This window comes from Ochotona curzoniae, unplaced genomic scaffold (assembly GCF_017591425.1).
Source record: "Ochotona curzoniae isolate NIBS_2020 unplaced genomic scaffold, NIBS_Ocur_1.0 contig_3819, whole genome shotgun sequence".
NCBI lineage: Eukaryota > Metazoa > Chordata > Mammalia > Lagomorpha > Ochotonidae > Ochotona > Ochotona curzoniae.
The window spans coordinates 11,163,865-11,185,860 of record NW_024466004.1 but is presented as its reverse complement, the minus strand read 5'-3'; the positions used below and the strand labels follow the sequence as shown (position 1 = coordinate 11,185,860).

At 40.7% G+C, this 21,996-nt stretch overlaps 2 protein-coding genes across 4 annotated transcripts in view; both read left to right on the top strand.

The window, feature by feature from the left end:
* LOC121158635 (24-hydroxycholesterol 7-alpha-hydroxylase) overlaps positions 1-21,996 on the top strand; it is an 81,659-nt gene that overhangs the window by 3,122 nt on the left and 56,541 nt on the right. Inside the window, exons 2-5 of one of the 3 annotated variants that reach the window (XM_040983499.1) lie at positions 5,068-5,203; positions 11,305-11,419; positions 12,849-12,998; positions 14,222-14,315. In XM_040983499.1, the coding sequence (XP_040839433.1) occupies positions 5,068-5,203; positions 11,305-11,419; positions 12,849-12,998; positions 14,222-14,315 (495 nt within the window). Of the gene's footprint in view, positions 1-5,067; positions 5,204-11,244; positions 11,420-12,848; positions 12,999-14,221; positions 14,316-21,996 lie in introns of all 3 variants that reach the window. The other 2 variants (XM_040983498.1, XM_040983500.1) reach the window with 2 other exon arrangements.
* On the top strand, positions 18,869-21,486 carry LOC121158636 (14-3-3 protein beta/alpha). Its single transcript, XM_040983501.1, has one exon. The coding sequence runs from the start codon at positions 18,949-18,951 to the stop codon at positions 19,681-19,683; it is 735 nt and encodes a 244-aa protein (XP_040839435.1). The 5' UTR covers positions 18,869-18,948; the 3' UTR covers positions 19,684-21,486.

Genomic DNA, 21,996 nt, shown 5'->3' with positions numbered 1-21,996 from the left:
CCGAAGAAATAACACATCAGTCAAGCATTTGACATTGTTAAACTCTTTTCGGATTAAAAAATAGTAACCTGCGAGAGCAGGAGTGGAAGACAATTTCCTAAATTTTATAAAAACATCCATAAAATGTTATAACTGAAATATTTACTTATGAAAGAATAGTTCTTTCCAACTTAGATTAGGAACACAATACACATATCTGTTGTCATCACTCATTCTAGTGCTAGAAGATTAGCTACGGAAATAAAGCAAAAATACATACACATAAACTGGAAAAAAATACATGAACCAGCCCTAATTTTCTTTTCTTTTATTTTTATTTTTATTATTAATTACATTGCATTAGGTGACACAGTGTTATGGGCACTGGGATTCCCCAACCCCTCCCTGAACCCTTTCCCCATGGTGGAGTTCTCTACCTTGCTGCGCGTTATCACAGTTCAAATTCAGTTGAGATTCTTTCATTGGAAGTATTTACTAAGTATAAAGTCCAGGGTCTTATTATCCTAGTGGGTTCAACGATTTCTTGGTGAGACCATCTCTGGTCTGAAGGTAAAGCCAGCAAAGTATCATCCCAATCAATTAAAAGCCCAGACATAACATCCACAACCATTTACAACGTTATGGCATTAATTGACATGGTATTGATTAACAGTATGTTAATAGGAAAATACTGGTTCTTTTCTTTTTTTAAAGATTTATTTTTTATTTTTATTGGAAAGGCAGATATACAGAGAGGAGAGACAGAGAGGAAGATCTTAAGTCCGATGATTCACTCTCCAAGTGAGCGCAACGGCTGATGCTATGCCGATCCAAAGCCAGGAGCCTCTTGCGGGGCCGCCGGGATTAGAACTGGCACCCATATGGGATCCCGGGCGTGCAAGGAGAGGACCTTAACCACTGCGCCACTGCGCCGGGCCCGAAAATACTGATTCTTAACTACATCCTGTGACTTCTTCATAGACATTTCAATTTTTGGTTTATATTCAACTGGATTCCATACACCTCAAAATGGCTATAGATTACTATTCAGCTGTCTTGTCTATTTTTATTTTTGTGTTTAGCTGTTTATAGTGTTGAAGCATGATTTTGCTGAACTTAGTTGTTTTTCGGATGGTCTGAACTGGAACAGCCCTAATTTTCATATGACATGATTGCCTACATAGACTATCCAAATCAATCTACAAAAAATTCTCTTGCAATGATGTGTGGATATAGTACTCTTTCAAGATACAGTCTCAACATACAATTGTATTAGTAATTATTAACAAGGAGTATGGAAAACAAAATATAATATAATTTTTAGTCAGTCTTTAAAGAAACAACTTTGAATCTAGCAAAACATGTATAGAAGATGCATGTTAAAGCTAAAGAACAGTAAAAATTATGAAAAAAAAAACATTAATAGGGAAATATATGGGGCTGGTGTGATGATTCCACTGGCAAATCATTCGCTTGCATGCACCAGGATCCCCTATGGGTACCAATATGTGACGTGGCTGCTCCACTTCCCATCCAACCAGTAATCTAAACAGAAACAACAAAAATGAATCTTCACCTACCAGCTTGTATAAAAATTAACTCAAAATACAGCACAAGCACAGACTTAAATGTAAAACATGAAGTTCTAATAGTTTTAGAAAAAAAATGTAAGAGAATCTTTTAAATCTTAGAATAAGAAATAGTTGCTCAGCTGAATATCAAAAGTAAACTACATAAAGATCAAAACTGATAAACCTTATCCAAGTTTAAAAAAAAACATTTGTTCTGTGTAGAGGGGGAACAAGTTATAGATGGATGTAAAATCTTTATAAGCAACATATTCAACAAAGGAATATTTGGAGCTTTTAACGCTCAACAAACAACTGGAGAAATGACATGCCTAGATAATCTCTAAAAAGATATGTAAGTGACAAGCCTACAAAAATGTATGGAGCATCATGGACCACTGGGGACAAATTGAAACTAGGATGAGATAATACTACACACTTATCAGAATGGCTAAAATCAAAATTAATACAAGATGAAATGCTGAGAAGACTGAGAATCTTTCTCACTTAAACATCTGGTAGGAATATAAAATATAAGCCTGCTAGAAAAATCCTGTCAGTTTCTCAAACAACAAAGCAGGTAACTAACAATATATCACCAGCAATGACAGTTCTGGCTGTTTTTCAAGGAGAAGGAAAATATATTCATATAAAAGCCTGGACAACGATGTTTAGAGAAGCTTTGTTTGCTAGGGAAGCAATCTAAAGAGAATAAAAATGTCCTTCAACATTGTTTTAACAAACTTTGGTACATTCATACTATATAATACTCAGAAAGATAAACATGAAGAAACAGTTGATACAGATACACAACAATGTGGGTGAAATACACTGAGAAAAGCCAGACCCAATGTTTGTCATATTCTGTGTGGTTCCATTTATGTAACAACTTTGAAATTGAAAAATCACCAAAGTGGGAAATAGATAAGTGGCTGCTAAAGGTTAATGAGGAGGTAGGAAGAGGATGGCTAAAAAGGACAACATGGAGGATTTTTGTGGTGGGATGGAAATACCTTGATTATGTCAGTATGAGTAGTGAAACTGTGCTAGTGTTTTGAAGGATGTTAAAACCTGCAGAAACAGGTATTGGGCAATGCTCAAAGAGTATTGGGCAATGCTCTTTTATACTTATTACAATTGCAATGGTAGTCTGCAGTTGTCTTAAAAGATTTTATTTTAAAGGATACATGACCAACACTTTGACAGCAAAATGTATGCGACTGCCTTTAATTCAAAACACAGGGACTACTGATCTCACACAAAAACAATAGAAGAAAATGAGAGCAGATTAGAAGAAAAACCTTGTAGAATATATTACTGTTCATGACCCTTTTCACAATGCAGTTGTCTTAAAATAAGTATTTAAACATCATCAATAATCTCTGTCATCCATTTTTTTTAAAGATTTATTTTTATTATTTTTTTATTGGAAAGGCAGATATACAGAGAGGAGAGACAGAGAGGAAGATCTTCCGTCCGATGATTCACTCCCCAAGTGAGCGCAACGGCCCATGCTATGCCAATCCGAAGCCAGGAGCCTCTTCCAGGTCTCCCACACGGGTGCAGGGTCCCAAAGCATTGGGCCGTCCTGGACTGCTCTCCCGGGCGTGCACAGGGCAGGGAGCTGGAAGGGAAGTGGGGCTGCCGGGATTAGAACCGGCGCCCATATGGGATCCCGGGTGTGCAAGGCAAGGACCTTAACCACTTGCGCCACAGCGCTGGGCCCCATCCATTTTTTTTTTTAACTTGGTTGATACACACTTGTGGTCCCAGGTTCTAGTACATGTTACACAATTTCATTTCCTACTGGGAAGTCAAGAATTCTCATCTGAACAAAACTGAAAAAAATGGAAACACAACTTCTTTTTTTTATTTTTTAAAAGACTTATTTATTTTTATTGGAAAGGTAGATATACAGAGAGAAGTAGATATAGAGAGAAAGATCTTTCATCTGCTAGTTCACTCCCCAAGTGGCCACAATGTTTGGAACTGAGCCGATCTGAAGCCAGGAGCCAGGAACTTCTTTTGGGTCTCCCATGGAAAACACAATTTCTATTTGTGGATTAACAAGTTGTCTATTAGGGAATAATTGCAAGCAATGTCAGATGTCTTAAACACTGATATAAGGAAGTAGGACTTTAATTTTTGGTGGTTTGATGATTTCCTGAACCCAGTGTAGCCCTCAATGCTATGTTGCCAGAGTGACCTTGTACCATCTCATGGCAGGGCATAGTCATGAGCATGATGATGTTTTGAGATATTTATAAAAACTTTAATGAATTATAAAAGTATGATGGTTCCTGTTGATGATGTCATGGGTAGCATTTGGTTTGTTGCCTTCATTGAAAATTAAAGCAAATACTGAATTACAGTTAGATGTCAATGAAAATGAAGATATATCCCATTATGATTATAGATTCTTTGAAGTTGAACTCCACACTACTATGTATCTCTAGACTACTGGGAGTGATCTTACAGTGAAGAGAAATTTAATGTAGAAGAGAAAATCCACAAGTGTAAAACAAAGAGAGAGCAGAAGAGCATCAGATCCATAACTCCAGTTTAGAGGTATTGGCAGCTTGCAGCAACAGGGACTTCCATACATTTTAACAGAAGGGAAAGCTTGGAAAACATGTAAGTAGGTATACTTTGCAAGATTACGGGGCCGGAAGAAGAAGCTGCTAATTTGCCTGCCTCCATTTCTTTGGTAATTTGTACGATAAGGACACTTCAGAGTGGAGAAGGCTGGCAATATATGCAGGTGGAAGAGTCATTTTGGAAGGTAAGAAACTAAACCATGGGACAGATGTTTAGGCATGCAAAATATTGAGTGATCAATGATTACCTATAAGACCAGCTGGCAATTTTGTACGTCATCATGTTGAGCTGTGTTTTGTTTACAGTTAAATATCACAAAGTTGATCTAATTTCTAATCCTATTTACAATTATTTTCTAATTATTTCATACTAAAAGCAAGAAAGATGCAAGTAAATTATATGTTAGACATATCTAAGAAAATTAGAATTTATGTAATTTAGACTTAGCTGAAACAGTCAAAGTTTTATAGTTATCATATGCAGTTGTAATAATAAAGATTTGTTTAATTTATTTTAATAGCAGAATGATAAAGAGGGAAGGAGAGAGGGGGGTGGCTAGGAAAAAAGGATCTTCTGTTCACTCCCCAGATGGCTGTAACAGCAGGGTCTGGGCCAAGCCAAAGCCAAGAGTCAGGAACTCTGTCAGGTCTCCCACATGGATCATCTTTTATTACTTGGGTAGGGAGCAGGATCAGGAATGGAACAGCTAGTACTTAAACCAGTACTGTTCTGATATGAGAGATGGACATAGTAAATGACATCTTCACCCACTGAGCCACAATGTTAACCCCCCTGGTCATAATGATATTATCTTGACTATAATTTCTTGACTATAATTTGGCATGATTGGGAAACACATAACTGCCAACTGGGATTTAGAAATGTTTACTGATACAATCTGTACTTTTGTGTTTAATTTCAGTATGGACCTGTATTTACAGTCTTTGCTCTGGGAAATCGAATGACCTTTGTTACTGAAGAAGAGGGAATTGAGGTGTTTCTTAAATCCAAAAAAGTAGATTTTGGACTAGCAGTACAAAGTCCCGTCTGTCGTACAGGTAAGGAATCTTTTCCAGTAGTTCATTTGCAATACTATCAGGTGAAAATGACACCTTAACTACGTTTCCCAGAGGGGCAGTAAGGGATGCAGGGCTAGACTTCTAGACTGTATATTGGGACGCTTGCTTCCAGCATGGCTGGCTATTTTCATTTCTTCCTGGGCTGCAGATGCATGTACTGAGTCCGTGTAAGCTCATAACAACACAGAGCTGGTTCATCTTGTGGCTGGTTCTTTTCTCTGGTTCTCTCTGGTTCTTTTTCTCTGGTTCTCTTTGTACTTGTTTCTACTGTCTAAAGCTTCTTTCTCTGTGCTCCTTATTCTTTTCTGTCTTCCTAGGTTTATTTTCATGTAACTTCATGTATTTCTTGATGTCAAGACAATAAAGTTTGACTTAAAAGCTATCAGGGATTGATATCATAGCTATTTTTTCATTCTTGGCTTGCAAAAAAAGGCACAATCTGTTTTTTAAATAATGAAACTATCAAATTCCAGGTTAATAATTACTAGTATTTTGAAACTTTTTGGTTTGTGTGGTCAAATGTTCCCTCAGAAAAAAAAAAATATGACCCAGCTTAACTACTAGAGTGATGTCAAAACTATTTAATTTCATAACCCATTTGTTGCTTGGAAAAATTGATGAAGGACAGGCAGCGACACTTAACTCATACAGATCTTGCATCAGGTGATTTATTCCCCAAATGGCCACAGCAACCAAATCTGGCCACACTGATGTCAAATAGAAGGAACTCCTTCCTGGTCTCTCACATGGGTGTTTGGGGCCCAGATATTTGGGCTATTTGTTGCTGCCTTCCCATGTGCATTAAACAGATTGCTGGATCAGAAGCAGAGCAGCTGGGACTTGAATTTGTACTCTGAAATGGCATTTGGGGCATTAAGGAGTTGCTTAATCCATTGGGCCACAGTGCCAAATTCTCTTGGAAACTTTCATGTTTAAATATTTTTTTAAAGATTTATTTACTTTTATTATAAAATCAGATATCCAGAGAGGAGGAGAGATAGAGAGGAAGATCTTCCGTCCATTGATTCACTCCCCAAGTGACCGCAAAGGCTGGTGCTGTGCTGATCCAGAGCCAGGATCCAGGAACCTCCTCCAGGTTACCCACACATGTGCAGTGTCCCAAAGCATTGGGTCATCCTTGACTGCTTTCCCAGGCCACAAGCAGGGAACTGGATGGGAAGTGAAATTGCCGGAATTAGAAGTAGTGCCCATATGGGATCCTGGCGCATACAAGGCGAGGATTTTAGCCGTTAGACCACACCGCTGGGCCCCTAAATCTTTTTTTAATAGATGAAAATGTTTTCAGTTCCCCTTGAATCAATTTTCTATTACTTCCATATGTCCCCACTATAGAGAAAATATGTATGATTAGAAAATCTAATGCACCTAGTTACGTAAAGCAATTACTTACAGACTTAAAGGAAGACATAGACACCCGCACAATTCTTGTAGGCGATCTCAACACACCTCTAACAACAATGGACCGGTCCACGAAACAAAAACTCAACAAATAAACAACAGAGCTCACACAAACAATAGAACAACTAGACTTAGTAGACATATATAGAACTTTTTATCCTAAGGCCACAGACTATACATTCTTCTCAGCGGTGCATGGCACCTTCTCCAGAATCGATCACATGATAGGACATAAAGCGAATCTAAACAACTTCCAAAACATTAGTATCATACCATGTACCCTCTCAGACCACCATGGGATGAAACTGGAAATCAACAACTCAAAACTCCCCAGGAAGTATAGGCACTCTTGGAAATTGAACAATATGCTATTAAACGAACAATGGGTCAGAGAAGAAATTAAAGATGAGATCAAAAAATTCATGGAAACCAACGAAAACTCTGATACAACATTCCAAAACTTGTGGGACACCGCCAAAGCAGTGCTACGAGGTAGATTCATTGCAATCGGAGCGCATGTCAAGGCCCAAGAAAGACGCCAAATACAGGAACTAACCACACACCTCCAGGATCTGGAAAAACAGCAGCAGAAGAGTCCCACGCACAATAGGAAACAAGAAATCATCAAAACAAGGGAGGAGATAAACCAAATAGAAATCAAAAAAACTATACATAAAATCAACAAATCAAAAAGTTGGTTTTTTGAGAAAATAAACAAAATAGACACTCCACTGGCCCGATTGACCAAAAAAAAACAAGAGAAAGTGAGAATCAATAGCATTAAAGATGAAAAAGGCACCATAACAACAGACACTGCAATCATTAAGAAAATAATTAGAAATTACTACAAAGAACTGTACTCCCACAAATTTGAGGACCACCAAGAAATAGAAAAGTTCCTGGACTCCCACCACTTACCAAAACTCAGTCCGGAGGCAACTGCAGAATTAAATAAACCCATAACCGAGGTAGAGATTGAAACAGTCATCAAGGATCTCCCAACGAAAAAAAGCCCAGGCCCAGACGGCTTCACTACAGAATTCTACAAAACATTCCGAACAGAACTAACCCCAATCCTCTACAAGCTCTTCAAAACAATAGAGGAGGAAGCAACCCTCCCAAACTCATTCTATGAAGCCAACATCACCTTAATCCCAAAACCGGACAGAGAACCATCAGAGAAGGAAAACTACAGACATATCTCTCTGATGAACATTGATGCTAAAATTCTCAACAAAATCCTAGCCAATAGAATTCAAAAAATCATCAGACAGATCATTCATCCGGATCAAGTAGGATTCATCCCTGGAATGCAGGGATGGTTCAACATTCGGAAATCCATGTTATAAACCATATCCAAAAACTGCAAAACAAGAACCACATAATAGTTTCAATAGATGCAGAAAAAGCTTTTGACAAAATCCAACACCTCTTCATGCTAAAAACTCTAGCCAAAGTAGGCATAGATGGGAAAATCCACAACATAATTAAAGCAATTTATGAAAAACCCAACGCCAGTATCATACTGAATGGAGAAAAGCTAGAACCCTTCCCACTGAGATCTGGAACAAGACAAGGGTGCCTGCTATCACCACTGCTATTCAACATAGTCCTAGAGGTACTTGCAGAGGCCATAAGACAAGAAAAAGAAATCAAAGGCATACGTATAGGAAACGAAGAAGTCAAGCTTTCACTATATGCAGATGACATAATCCTGTACATAGAAAAACCAGGAGACTCAATACAGAAACTGCTAGAACTTATACGAGAGTTTGGCAGAGTGGCGGGGTACAAAATTAACGAACGAAAATCAACAGCCATAGTGTACGCAAATAACACCAAGATGGAAGAAGATCTAACCAACAGGATACCATTCAAAATAGCAGAGAGAAGTATGAAGTATTTGGGAATAAATCTAACCAAAAGCGTAGGAGACCTATTCGAAGAAAACTACAAACTATTTAAAAAGGAAATTGAACAAGACCTCAAAAGATGGAATAACATCCCGTGCTCCTGGATAGGCAAAATCAATATCATTAAAATGTCTATACTACCACAAGCAATATACATTTTCAACGCAATTCCAGTCAAATTGCCCAAAACATTCTTCACGGAACTGGATACAATGATTCAAAAGTTCATCTGGAAACACAAAAAACCACGAATAGCTAGAACCCATCCTGAAAAATAAGAGATTAGCAGGGGGAATCACAATCCCGGACCTCTGGACATACTATCGAGCAGTGGTTATCAAAACAGCCTGGTACTGGCACAAAGACAGAAAAGAAGATCAATGGAATAGAATAGAAGCACCAAAAGGGAACCCACACAAATACAGCCAATTAATCTTTGACAAAAAGACCAATGATAGCTCAAGCAAGTGGGAAGGCCTCTTTAGTAAATGTTGTTGGGACAACTGGCTGATAGCCTGTAGAAACAAAAGGATAGACCCACATCTATCACCATACACTAAGATCCAATCTACATGGATAAAAGACCTAAACCTACATCCAGAAACCTTCAAACTCTTGCAAGAAAATGTAGGAAATACACTGCAAGACCTAGGAGTAGGTTCCGACTTTCTAAGAAGGACACCAAAAGCAATAGCAGTTGAGAACAGAATAAACAAATGGGACCTCATCAAACTAAGAAGCTTCTGTACAGCAAGGGAAACAATCAACAAAGTAAAAAAGCAACCCACAGAGTGGGAGAAGATCTTTGCACACGATATAGGCGATAGGGGGCTAATTTCCAGGATATACAAAGAACTTCAAAACAACCAAAAAACCAAAACAAACAAGCCACTCAAGAAATGGGCAAGGGAAATGGGCAAACATTTCACAAAGGAGCAAGTCCAAATGGCAAACAAACATATGAAAAAATGTTCCAGCTCCCTAGCAATAAGGGAAATCCAAATTAAAACATCGATGAGGTACCACCTAACACCAGTAAGATTGGCCCACATAAACAAGAACACCAACGACGCTTGCTGGCGAGGATGCGGGGAAAAGGGAACCCTACTCCACTGCTGGTGGAGCTGCAAATTGGTACAGCTTTTATGGAAATCAGTCTGGAGAACACTCAAACAACTCGGAATCTGCATGCCATATGACCCAGCAATAGCACTCCTAGGAATATATCCAAAACACCTGTTTTACGACAAACCAACATGCATCCCCATGTTCATTGCAGCACAATCAGTAATTGCAAAAACATGGAAGCAACCGAAATGCCCATCAATAGAAGATTGGATAAGAAAGCTTTGGTTCATCTACTCCATGGAATACTACTCAGCTGTTAAAAAAAACAAAATGCAGTTCTTTGTGGCTAAATGGGCACAACTGGAAACTATAATGCTAAGGGAAATGAGTGAATCCCAAAAGATTAGATACCACATGTTCGCCTTGATTTAACCTGTAATTTATTGTTTGGTTGTTTGTTATTTTTTGAACGTGTCATTGATGCTGTCTCAACCCAGATGTTTCGAAGAATGGAACTTGCATTATTTTTAACATATTGTTTACCCAATACTATGTCAATTAATTCCATAATGTTGTATATTGATACTGAGGCCTTGTTGGGGCTTTTAACCGACCGGATCTTTACTCTGTTAGACCTATCTTCAGACCATAGAAGGTCTCCCCAGGAGGCCACTGAACTTATCTGGACAATAAGACGCTGAACTTTATGCTAGGCATGTGTTTGCAAGCAATGAATCTCAACTGAACTTGAACTATGGTTATGCAGCAAGGTGGAGGAATCCACCATGGGGGGAGGGGTATGGGGAAGGGTGGGGGGAATCCCCAGCACCTATAAAACTGTACTACACAATACAGTGTAAGCAACAATAAAAAAAAAAAAAAAAAAAAAAAAAAAAAAAAAGAAAATCTAAAATTTAGTTATTATTAGCCTACACAAATTGTAAACAATATGCAGCAGGAGTAATGAAATAGAAACTTTAAAAGGTTTTTGTAAAAGTTACTTCAAAGACAACAAAGGAAAGTAAAAGAAAAACATAAAATGAGTTAGAAAAATAACTCACTCATATTTCCATGACCCCAAGCTAACCATGAGCGTGTGTCATGAAAGAAGCATGCATATTATTAATATGTATCAAGGAAATAGTTGTGGTTGAATTATTCATGAGCTTTCAAAACACCTGGTGGGAGTAGCATTCAAGAATAATTTTGAAAGATAAATAAAAATTAGCAGGAGAAATTTGGGATGTATCAATATTCTTGTGTCAAAGTAGTAGAGAATTTCTTGGGAGACAAAATAGCTTTTGAGAGTGCAACAGTAGATAAAATAGCATTGGTTTTCAGTTTATTGGCAATATACATTTGGAGAAGGAAGGTGCTGGAAATATCAGCCCTCTAAATGATCTGCTTATAGATCATCCATTAAGGCGAATTATCCAACTGATTTTCACTGTGTTAAGGTGTGGATTGAGTCTTTATCAATTTCTGTCCACAGGAGGTGATTTTATATAGTTGGAAGACTCTGGCTGTTGCCCTTCCTAACCAGCTAGTGGTGTAAGTTTATTGACTATATGCTTCAAGCAGTTATTATGTATTTTGAAAATAGTTTTCCTCTGTTTATAGCATCGATTCCAGGAAATATCTTTTTAGCACTGCATGAAAAACTCCATATTATGCTGAAAGGAAGATTGGGGACTTTGAATGTACATGAGTTTACTGTACAACTAACTGAAGAATTACATGAACAACTGGAGAATTTGGGCACTCATGGGACAATGGACCTCAACAAATTAGTAAGGTAAATAAATAAATAGATGCATTAGTATCTGTTAGTCTTGGTAATTTTAGAGTAAGTTTTTTTGAATCCTTTCTATTAGACCTCAAAGTTATCGTACTTATTAGTAAAGTCTACTTAACTGGACTATTAGGAAAAAATTTTAAATCCCTTACAATCTAATTAACAGGCAGTTTTCAGGTGACCACTCCTATGAGAAAATAAGTTAATGTGGTTATTTCAAAATGTTTATAGTAATTTCTTTTTAGTTATTTCATGTATTTGTGCATGCTTTAAATGGATTTACCATGTCTAATTGTCATGCATCCATCACAGTTTTGATAAACCAGTGCAATTTGTGATCATTAGGAAAAACTATTGAGAGGACAGGGAAAGAATGGAATTATTGAGTGGGTGACAGGATGCAAGAAATCTTTGTGAGACTTTGAAAGGTGGCCAAGGCAAAAACAAATGCTGGCCCTAGAACTAAGCGACAAGCAACTCTTAGATCATTGATCCGAAAAGAAAAGGTTAAGGTTGTGGAGGAAGTCACTTATGTTCTGGAGTTTTCTGTAAGAATTAAGGACTGAGCATGAGAGAAATTCCCCAACCGCATAAAGAGATTTGGTAAATTAAAATTACCTTGGACACTGTTCTATTTTATTGGAATCCTCAACTGCAAAGGGCAACGATCAGTGGTTCCTTTAAAAAAAAACAAACACTGTTTCAACTTAATGGGACAAAATGATATTCAGAACTTTTGTTAGAGGTCCAGAAAGAGTCGGTTGTAGGATGCAATAAATAAATAAATAAATAGATAGATAGATAAATAAATAAATAAATGAAGAAACTCTCCAAATTTTGCCAAAGCATGTTTAAAATTGCAAAGGAAAGCAAATCTTTGTATATTTTTGGGACACTAGGGAAGGACATCTGGAAGAAAGGGTGAATAGAAAGTAGATAAATGGTAGGTATTTAGTGATATAATCTACAGCATGCTAGTAATCTTTGAAGTTCATATTGACTGCTGAGAAATACTGTATTTCCTTGTGTGATAATCTGAATTTATAGGATGCTATGAGAAATTAGGAAATTTGGTGGCTGACTTTACCGTTAATATCTTGTGATACTTTTATCTGGTATCCTAAGGTAAGGACTGTTATTTTAGTTACTGTTATGAATTAATAGTACATGGTTATTGAATGGTATTCAATAAAATTAGTTCTGTTTGAAAAAATACTTGCTTAGAAAGAATGTTTAAGTCATCAGATAAGTAAGGGCACAATATCAGCTATTCCTGAATTTTGAAACTCCTCAAGAGTGGCTCTTTGAAATCTGCCACCTATTGTTGTGCTTGTTAAAGGTGTGTTGCTACTGAAGAATTCCTTCTTTTGCATTCTATCCCTGTTCTTTGACCTTGGGTCTGACTTTCTGTGTGTTTCTGTCTCGGTAGGCAGCTTCTTTATCCAGTCACAGTGAACGTGCTCTTTAATAAAGGTTTGTTTTTCACAAGCAAGAGGAAGAGCAAGGAGTTCTGTCAGCAGTTTGAAGTGTTTGATCAAGGCTTTGAATATGGGTCTCAGATGCCAGAATGCCTCCTAAGGTAGGGAGTTGTGACGCGTCATGAATGCGTTGACTGGGCTGCTTTCAGCAGTTTGTACACTGCTCACGTATCCCTGATCGAAACAGATACAGAGGTAGTTTCTAAGACTGAGAAACTGCTTCTTATGCCTGGTTTGTTTGTGCTGTGCATGTGAATTGAGGGGGAAACAAAAGGAAAGAGAAGCACCTTTCTTTGGTTCATTTTGATGAATGAAGACAGAAAAGTGAAAAGTGAAGGGAAAACAAATAGTCTTTTTGAGTCCTTTAGTCCCATTTATTAGTTATTATCAGCACATTCATTGGCTGCATTTGAGTCTATGCTAAGTTATCATGTGTGACTTATCTCCTTCAAAGCAAACATTGCCCTCATTATCTGAGGTAAAAGTTGCTGTGGTCAAAATGTATTTCTCACAGTTGGCTTGGACAGATGTTTGTAAAATGACTCACATGTCAAGTAACTGCATTTTTTAGACTTCTTGATAGTTCCTCTGTGTCTTACTACTTTTGGGTTGCTATAACAAAATTGTACAGACTAAGGGAGCTTGTGAAGAATAAACATTTATTTCTTACAGCTCTTGAAGTGTGGAAGTCCCTGATCAGGGTGCCAGCATGGCTGGGTTCAGGAGCTGCTCTCTTCCTGGTTACCTGCAGCCAACGGCACGGGCCAGTTCCTTCAAGCCTTTGGGAAAGCCCACTCACCTGGCTTATGAGGTCTCCATTCTTTTGGCCTAGTCATCTCGTTAGGGGCTGCTACCCCCTAATATTATTACTTCAAGGATTAGGGTTTGAGCATACAGATTTGGGGATCCTAAGCTTTCAGGTCACAGCAGCATACATGGAAGCTAGTCAGAAAAAGATTTACTGAATCCAAGCCAATATGCTTTACCTGATTTAACCCAGTGATTAGGATTGGGCTTTCATTATTTCACAGCTCATAACAGTCACAGCAAGATAATACTAAAACTTCCAACCCTGTTTTCTCACTTAATGGCAATTGACTAGAGACCTAAGCATTGATTTGCAAAAGCCACGTAAGTATTATTCCTTGTACCCACAGCTGTTCTTGAGAACCAAGAATTTTGAAGAGGGTGCTTGTGAAATTCTTCATGCAAATGAAAAAGCAGATATGTGTTTACAAACTTTGAATCCACAGATATTCCCCCTTGAAATGCCTGACATTCAATTAAATCAATTTCTGCGTGTAAATATTTTTCCTTTATGCAGAAACTGGTCAAAGTCCAAAAAGTGGTTCCTAACACTGTTAGAGAAAAGTATTCCTGATATAAAAGCATACAGATCTGAGAAAGATAATTCTTTGGTAAGTATTTCTTAACTTCTTTACTGAAATATATGAGATAAAGTTAATAGTAAATTATGATTGTTAAAGTGTGCGTGGAAATATGCTGCTTGGGATGCCTGCATTCCAGATGGGAGTGTCTGGTTCCAGTCCTGGCTCCACTCCCAGTTTTCTGGGAATAGGTACCTGGGGAAACAGCAGGTGGTGATTCAGCAGTTGGTACATGCCTTCTTGGTAGAGACCCAGACTGCATTACAGGGCCTTGACTTCAAAACTGGCTTGGTGGGTTTTCAGGAAGTGAATTACGAAATAGAAGGTATTGTATTTCTCAACCTTTCAAATATATATTTGCTAAAAACTTAGTTTTTTATGTAATAAATTCATTTTACTTTTGTTGATGTTTACATAGTTGAGAGGGATACATGCCCCTGTGGACAACTGATAATGGTGGGGAGGTTTGAGGAGTGGGGGAAAATAAATGGATGAGACAGCTGCCTTCAATTTCCTTTTTCCTTTTGGTATCTGGGGAAAGTGGAGACAGAAGGGGAGAGAACTACTCCCAGCAGCCTAATCACATACCTAGGAATGGGGGAAGGCCACCTGATATCATCTTAGGGTACCCAATGTGGAGTGGGTTCCGAGGACACTGATTAAATGCTTGGAAGTTATGACGTGCGCTTGATTTTGTCGTTCCAAGGTTCAGGAAATCCTCCCAAGGTTCATTGGCTGACACAGTCCACTTTAGAGTCTCTATTTGCAAGATATTCACTGTCAAGACTTGTGTGGGAAAGAGTTGTCCCATTTTTTTCTTCCATCTTCTGCCACTGTACTAGATATCCTCTGCAGGCCTCAATGAACTGGTTGTTGTGTCCCCATGAGCATCTGAGCATGTGGTCCACCACACAGGCCTCAACAACCGAGCAGTCCCAGTTCTGACACATGCACTCCACGGTGGGACCACATATCCTGTGATTTTCACTGTGGTTGGAGTTCTGAGTGTGGTGATCCAATTGGGGTGGTTCCCCAAAAAACCTCCCCAGAGGTGACCCCAGACCTTATTTCTGTGTGAACCAATCAGTGCGGAATCCAGCTCAGGCTATCACCCACGTCAGCCTACACACACATAAGTGGCTGTAGTCACCTGATCAGTTTTATCTCTAGCCCCACTTCACATGCAAAATAACAGATGCTGCAGCCTAGCTTAACTGCCCACCACGTACCCACCCTCATGTATACCAGTGGGAGCTGCAGCTTAATCAGAGTGAACCCCAACAGCCCCAACTAGGCCCACCCAAGCCCTTGGTAACTGTACATGCCAGTATATGCAGCAGACTTGTCCAGTCTGTCACACACACATTCCATTCAGCACTCATATGCATCAGTGAGTGTTGGAGCCTAGCTCAACCGAACTGACTCCACCTTCCAGCCCACACTCATCATGCCAGTGGTGCCAGCACCTGACTAGCCAGACACAACTAGCCCTGGTTCTCATGTTCACTGGAGGGAGTTGTAACCCAGTCAGACAGATGCCCACAATTTCCCTACTAGACGCATTCCCAGCCCCAAATCTTGCACTTTCTAGGTGGTTCTACTATCTAGGCTGATAGGAATTGCCCCTAGTCCCAACACTTGCCAGCTAGCCAATGCTTCAGCAAACCCAAACAGCCTGTACTTAGTCTGGCTCATGTATGTACCAGTAGATATATTCGCCTAGCCCGGCCTGCTTTCCCCTAACCCATCTCACATGCAGATCAGTGGGCTTTGTATTCCTGCCCAGTCTGGTCTGCCCAAAGCTCCCCTGCTGAATCACCCCCCCCGAGCCTGGATTTTATGTGTGCTAGTGGATGCTGCTGTACAGACTGGCATGAGTCAGTTCAGAACTTACCAGTGGGTGCTGCAGCCTAGCTTAGCCCAGTCTTCCCTAAGTCCCAACTAGGCTGGTGGGGACTACAGCCTAGGCCAGCCCAGTCAGCTCCCAGCCCTGACCGTAATGGGAACTGCCTGGCATTGTGGCCTAACCCAGCCCACTTTGTAACCCATCCTGGTTTTCACATCTGCCAGTGGATGCTTCGGCCTGGCCTACTCCCAGAACTGACCCATACATATGCATCTGGGACTGTAACCTGGCTTTCTTTGGGCTGCTCTCAGTCTTGGTTCTTATGCTCATTTGCAGGGACTGTGTCCTGATTCAGGAGTTCCCCCAGCTTCTCTGTCCATCACCTCCCAGTGGCAATCTTGCACACATTAGTGGATCCTTGGCCCAGCCTGACTTAGCTTTCCTCCTGTTTTGACAGGAACAGCTGCCTTGCCCTACCAGGTCACACCTTTTCTGGATCTTACTGTTGGGTGCTATAGCCCAGCCATGCCTAGTCCACCACCAGGACCCAGCTTTCCCATAGGATACAGAGACCTTACCATCCTGTCCTGTACCCACTCTGGCTCTTGTGAGCACCAATGGGTTCTGAAGCCTAGCTCAGTTAGGCACACCCCAGACCCAGTACACCACCATGCTGAGGGACACTGCAGTCATGTCTAGCCCAGTTCACCACCCCCATTCCACCTGTCAGGCTCACTATTGGGAACCACAGTCCGAAAGTGGTGTCTCTAGCTCCCTGACCAAGCTCACTCCAAGCCACATATCTAATACATACCAGTGGTTGCTCTGATCCAGTCCAATTTAACCCATCATATCTTGGCCTTTGCCATCAGATACTGAATCCTGGACTGGCATAGCCTGCCCCAATCCCAACTCTTGCTGCTGGGTGCTGCAGCCTAGCTCTGCCCAGCCTGCCACCGTCCCTAGCTTTTATGCAGACTCGTAGGTGTGATAACCTATCATAGCTTAGCATGACCCACACCCATCCCTGGCTCCCTCACATACCAGTGTGTGTGATGTGGTTTGTCCTGGCCCTGTCTGGTCCACCCCCTACATAACCAAGCCACAAACCTGCTGACAAGTGAATCAGCCCTGCCTGACCTGACCAACATCCAGCCCTCAATCATGTGCTCACCAGTGGGAACAATGGGAGTTCCCCAAGTTCCCTACTAGGCCCACTCCCAGACCTGATCGCATATGTGACAGTGGGTACTAGGTCTTTACCAGGCCCCCTAGTGTCAGCCTTTGTGTGCTCTGCTGGATGTTGTGGCTCAGCCTGCCCCACACCCTATTCTTGGGTGCGCCTGTGGGTACTACAACCTGGACCAGCCCAGCCTGTTCCCAACCCTAGTACCCATGGGCATTGTTGAGTTCCATTCTCAAGCCTATATTAGTCCGTCACCCTCAACCCTCGAGCAAACCAGCTGGAATGGCAGTCCCACAGGGTTGAGCCCATAATCCCCACAAATCTGTTCCCAAACCCAGTTCTCCTATAAGCTGGTTTAATGTCAAGGCCCAGCCTCACAGGATCCACTCCTGCCCCAACACTCACTGGTAAGCACTGTTGTTGAGTCTTTCCAGACAGGCTTCCCACTCATGGTTTTTGTGTTTATCCATAAGCAGTGATTGATTCCAACAGGCCCAGCTCAGATCTTCCACATGAGTGGATGTATTGGTTTGGCCTCAGAGGATCCTACAATTTCCTTCCTGTAAACCAGCCAGTCTCAGCCCCCTTGTTTGCTTGCTTTGCGTGCTGTAGCCAGGTTAGTAGAAGTCCCCTCAGAAGTCACTGCTCACCTGTAATATTTTCTCTCAGGAATCCTCCCTGCCACACATCTCGAGATCTGCTTCACTAAACAATCCACAGCCCCCCAAGGCAGGTCCTCTCGTGGTGTGCTATGCCAGCCTGGGGCCTCGTCTGCCTACCCAGGGCCCACACACACTTGTGCACAGGTCCCTAGACCCTGTCTGTTGGCATGCTGGTGTCTGTTCCCCACATATCACCAAAAAAAAAAAAAAAAAAAAGGTAGAATAGGTGACTTTCCTGGCACATTGGTATAGTTAACATGAATTTGGCATTAACCAGGCCCAGGATGCCTGCCAGCTATTAGCTGCTTTTCTCAACCTAAGTTATTGCCTCTAGCAGGGAAAAAACTGAGTTTAATTAGATAATCTTTTGGGCCACTCACTGTACTAGAAATGTTGACGTATATTGTAACTTCATGATACTGAGAAAGCTATGAGTCCTGTTTAAGAAAGATGTTGAAGCTACAGATAACAATATTAAGATTCTTTATTTATATATTCTACAATTGGCTGTGTTAAAGGAAAAAAAAACATACTACCAATTTCAGGCTTGAATTTGAAATTCTAGATTTCACTCCATAAAATAAGTGTTCTGGATGTACTGGGTAGAAAAGGTTGGTTTTATAGACAGACTGAGAAAAGTAAAAGCGAAGAATAAAAAATGACTGGTTATTTCAAGGTCAGTTGCCCCGTAAAGCAGAGACATGGAGAAAGGCATAGAAAAATACTTGATTTCGCTTGAGCCCGAGCGGAAGTGGTGGCCGGAGCGGAAGTGGAGCTGCCGCCACCGCCTCCGCCGCCGCCGCCGCCGCCGACTCCGGAGCCCGGGGAGCCGCCGCCTCTGCAGTGCCTGCAGCCGCCCTTGCTGCTGCTATTGCTGCTGCTGCCGCCGCCTGAGACGCAGGCCTGGGAAGGAAGCAGTCGCCGCTCGCGGAGCTCCGCTCGGAAGCATCTTAGCCCCCGGGAATTACCATGGATAAAAGTGAGCTGGTACAGAAAGCCAAACTGGCCGAGCAGGCCGAGCGCTATGATGATATGGCTGCAGCTATGAAGGCGGTTACAGAACAAGGGCATGAGCTGTCCAATGAAGAGAGAAATCTGCTCTCTGTTGCCTACAAGAACGTGGTAGGCGCCCGCCGTTCTTCCTGGCGAGTCATTTCCAGCATTGAACAGAAGACTGAGAGGAACGAGAAGAAGCAGCAGATGGGCAAAGAGTACCGTGAAAAGATCGAGGCGGAGCTGCAGGACATCTGCAATGATGTTCTGGAACTGTTGGATAAATACCTTATTCTCAATGCTACACAACCAGAAAGTAAAGTGTTCTACTTGAAAATGAAAGGAGATTATTTTAGATATCTTTCTGAGGTGGCATCTGGAGATAATAAGCAAACCACCGTGTCGAACTCCCAGCAGGCTTACCAGGAGGCATTTGAAATTAGTAAGAAGGAAATGCAGCCCACACACCCAATTCGACTTGGGCTGGCGCTCAACTTCTCAGTCTTTTATTATGAGATCCTCAACTCTCCTGAAAAGGCTTGCAGCTTGGCAAAAACGGCATTTGATGAAGCCATTGCCGAGCTGGATACACTGAATGAAGAGTCATACAAAGACAGCACCCTGATCATGCAGCTGCTCAGGGACAATCTCACTCTGTGGACGTCGGAAAATCAGGGAGATGAAGGAGATGCTGGGGAGGGAGAGAACTAGTGTGTGTCGTGCTGTGTGATCTGCTCAGTGTCACTCTACCCCCCACATACATCCCCTTGTGCGATCAAAGAAGAAATCGTACGTCGACTTCGATTTTCACAGCCTCAGCCTAGCGAAAATGGTCTATGGGATAAACAACTGATATTTGTATCTTAAAATCCAGATCGGTCACATAAATGCCACGGCATTCTGAAGTTTTGATTTTGATTAACATTGACAGGATTACTGTGTGTTTAATTTTTAAAAACTGAACACTGTGATTATGGGGCTTTGTAATTTAGCAGAACTCTTACTGGTAGAAAAAAAAATAGACCTGAATTATGCATAACTTTTTGGAGAGTTGAATCTGATACAAAATGATCACAAACACAATTCCATTGTAAAGTTGTACAGAAAGTTGTAGAAATTTATTGTGATGCCAGAACCTGGCTGGAGACACCCACCATTTGGCATTCAAATTTGATGGTAATTCACAGTAATTCTGCCTGTTCAGGGTTTATAGACACTTGACTGGTTTGGTCTCAAAAGTTCATGACCACAAATATCTACAGTGTCATCCTCTGAGGAAACTCAAAGCCTGGAATTGGAATTCTTTGTGGCAAATAACTGGGTTGTGACATTGCAGAGGGTCCAGTACTCCTATGACTAAACCCATTTTTCTACAGCAATATGTTACCAATTTGTCATTTAGAAAAATGGTGGAATCTGTTTTCCTTGTAACCACTTAGCTAAATAAGAAGAAAAAAAAAAAAGCCGTGTATCCTATGGATGGCCTTACCTGTTCCCTGGATGATACGATTAGGAATACTGTTCTGTAGAGATTGCCTTTCCCTGGAAGAGGCCTCAGTCCGTGGGGTCTTCCCAGTTGGGGGCTCACTTAAATGTTGAAATCGAAACACTCTTCCCCTACCTCTCTTGACTGCTGACCTTGCTATTCTCCCTCTTTAACTTCCGTCCTTCTGCTTCCTTTTACATTCTTTCTGAGTTCTATTTTTTTTTTTCATTTTTGTTCACTTCTTAATACCAAATGAGCAGAGGGTGAGAGGTGATGGTGAGCCAAACCTTGCTCCGAGGAGCTTCCGGCACCACAGCCCTGTCTTCCTCCATTCCCAGCATGACTCCATTTCTCAGTCATATCAAGCTATGAATCCACAAAGTATTTTTCAGTGTCCATGACTTCTCCCCAAATTGCAGCCAGCTCTGATAACGCTTCGTAGTTCCTGTCTGCACCTCTGACTCGGTCCTCAGACAGGTTTGAACAAAGACCCACTTGGTAGTACAGGGAAGTTGCATGGACGCTGCATTGGGGAGGCCAGAGGAGCCAGGCTCTGCAGTCTCACAGCACCCCCCATCCACCTATGACATTCCACATAGCTCTAGGTCCTTCTGTTTGTCCATCTGCTGGAATCAGAAAAGAAACTCATGCACTGATTAAAACAAACCAAAAAAAAAAAAAAATTCTCTCCTTTCCAGCTGAACAAAAATGTGCAGTTAATACTTTGGCGCTTGAAAATGCAGTAGTGAATGTGGAACCAAGCCTGTCTGTATATCTGGTAGCTCTTTCTTGCTTTGATTTTTTTTTTCCTTACCAGTATTCTGCCTAATGTTTGCTTCTGTGATGGTTATATTGCCTAGCAAGCACACCTGTGGTTGTGAAAATAGTATAGCAAAAAGAAAAAAGAAAACTCCCCAATTATTGATGTACTAGATTTGTGTTTGTCTCTTAAACAGTTCTAGTTTCACCTCACATGGAATAATCAGGAAAAGTGTAAAAATTCAAAAGTGAAATAAAAAATTTTATCAGTTGGAAAAAAAAAAAAAAAAGAAAAATACTTGATTAAGGAAAGATTCTCTCAGGTTATTTTTGTAAGAAATAAAGGATGCATGGGTTAAATAAGTACCACTTCACTGTGGTACTTATTGATCTCTTGGGGGGAAATGTGGCTATAATCCCTCACTCCCCTAAATTCTTACAAGGTTTAATAGCAAACTCAATTTCAGCTTGATGACTTCATTTTGACTTCAGTTTTGTCTGTGGTGCCCCACTGCAAGAGCTTATTAGTCAAAAACAATAGTTGCCTGTATTTTTTTTTAACAGTTGTGCCAAGGGTGATAGATGAGAGTAATAGCAAATTACAAAAAGATATTAAAACTCTACAAGGTAGACTCTGTTCTTAAAGCTACTAGCTCTAGTTGTTTCTTCAAGTGCAAGGAGGTGCACTGGCATAGTCTAAAAACCAAAGACTTTGGGAGAAAATTTAGCTTGCGCATGCAGGAACAGTGTGAATTCATTTCTAAAATATATTGCTTATC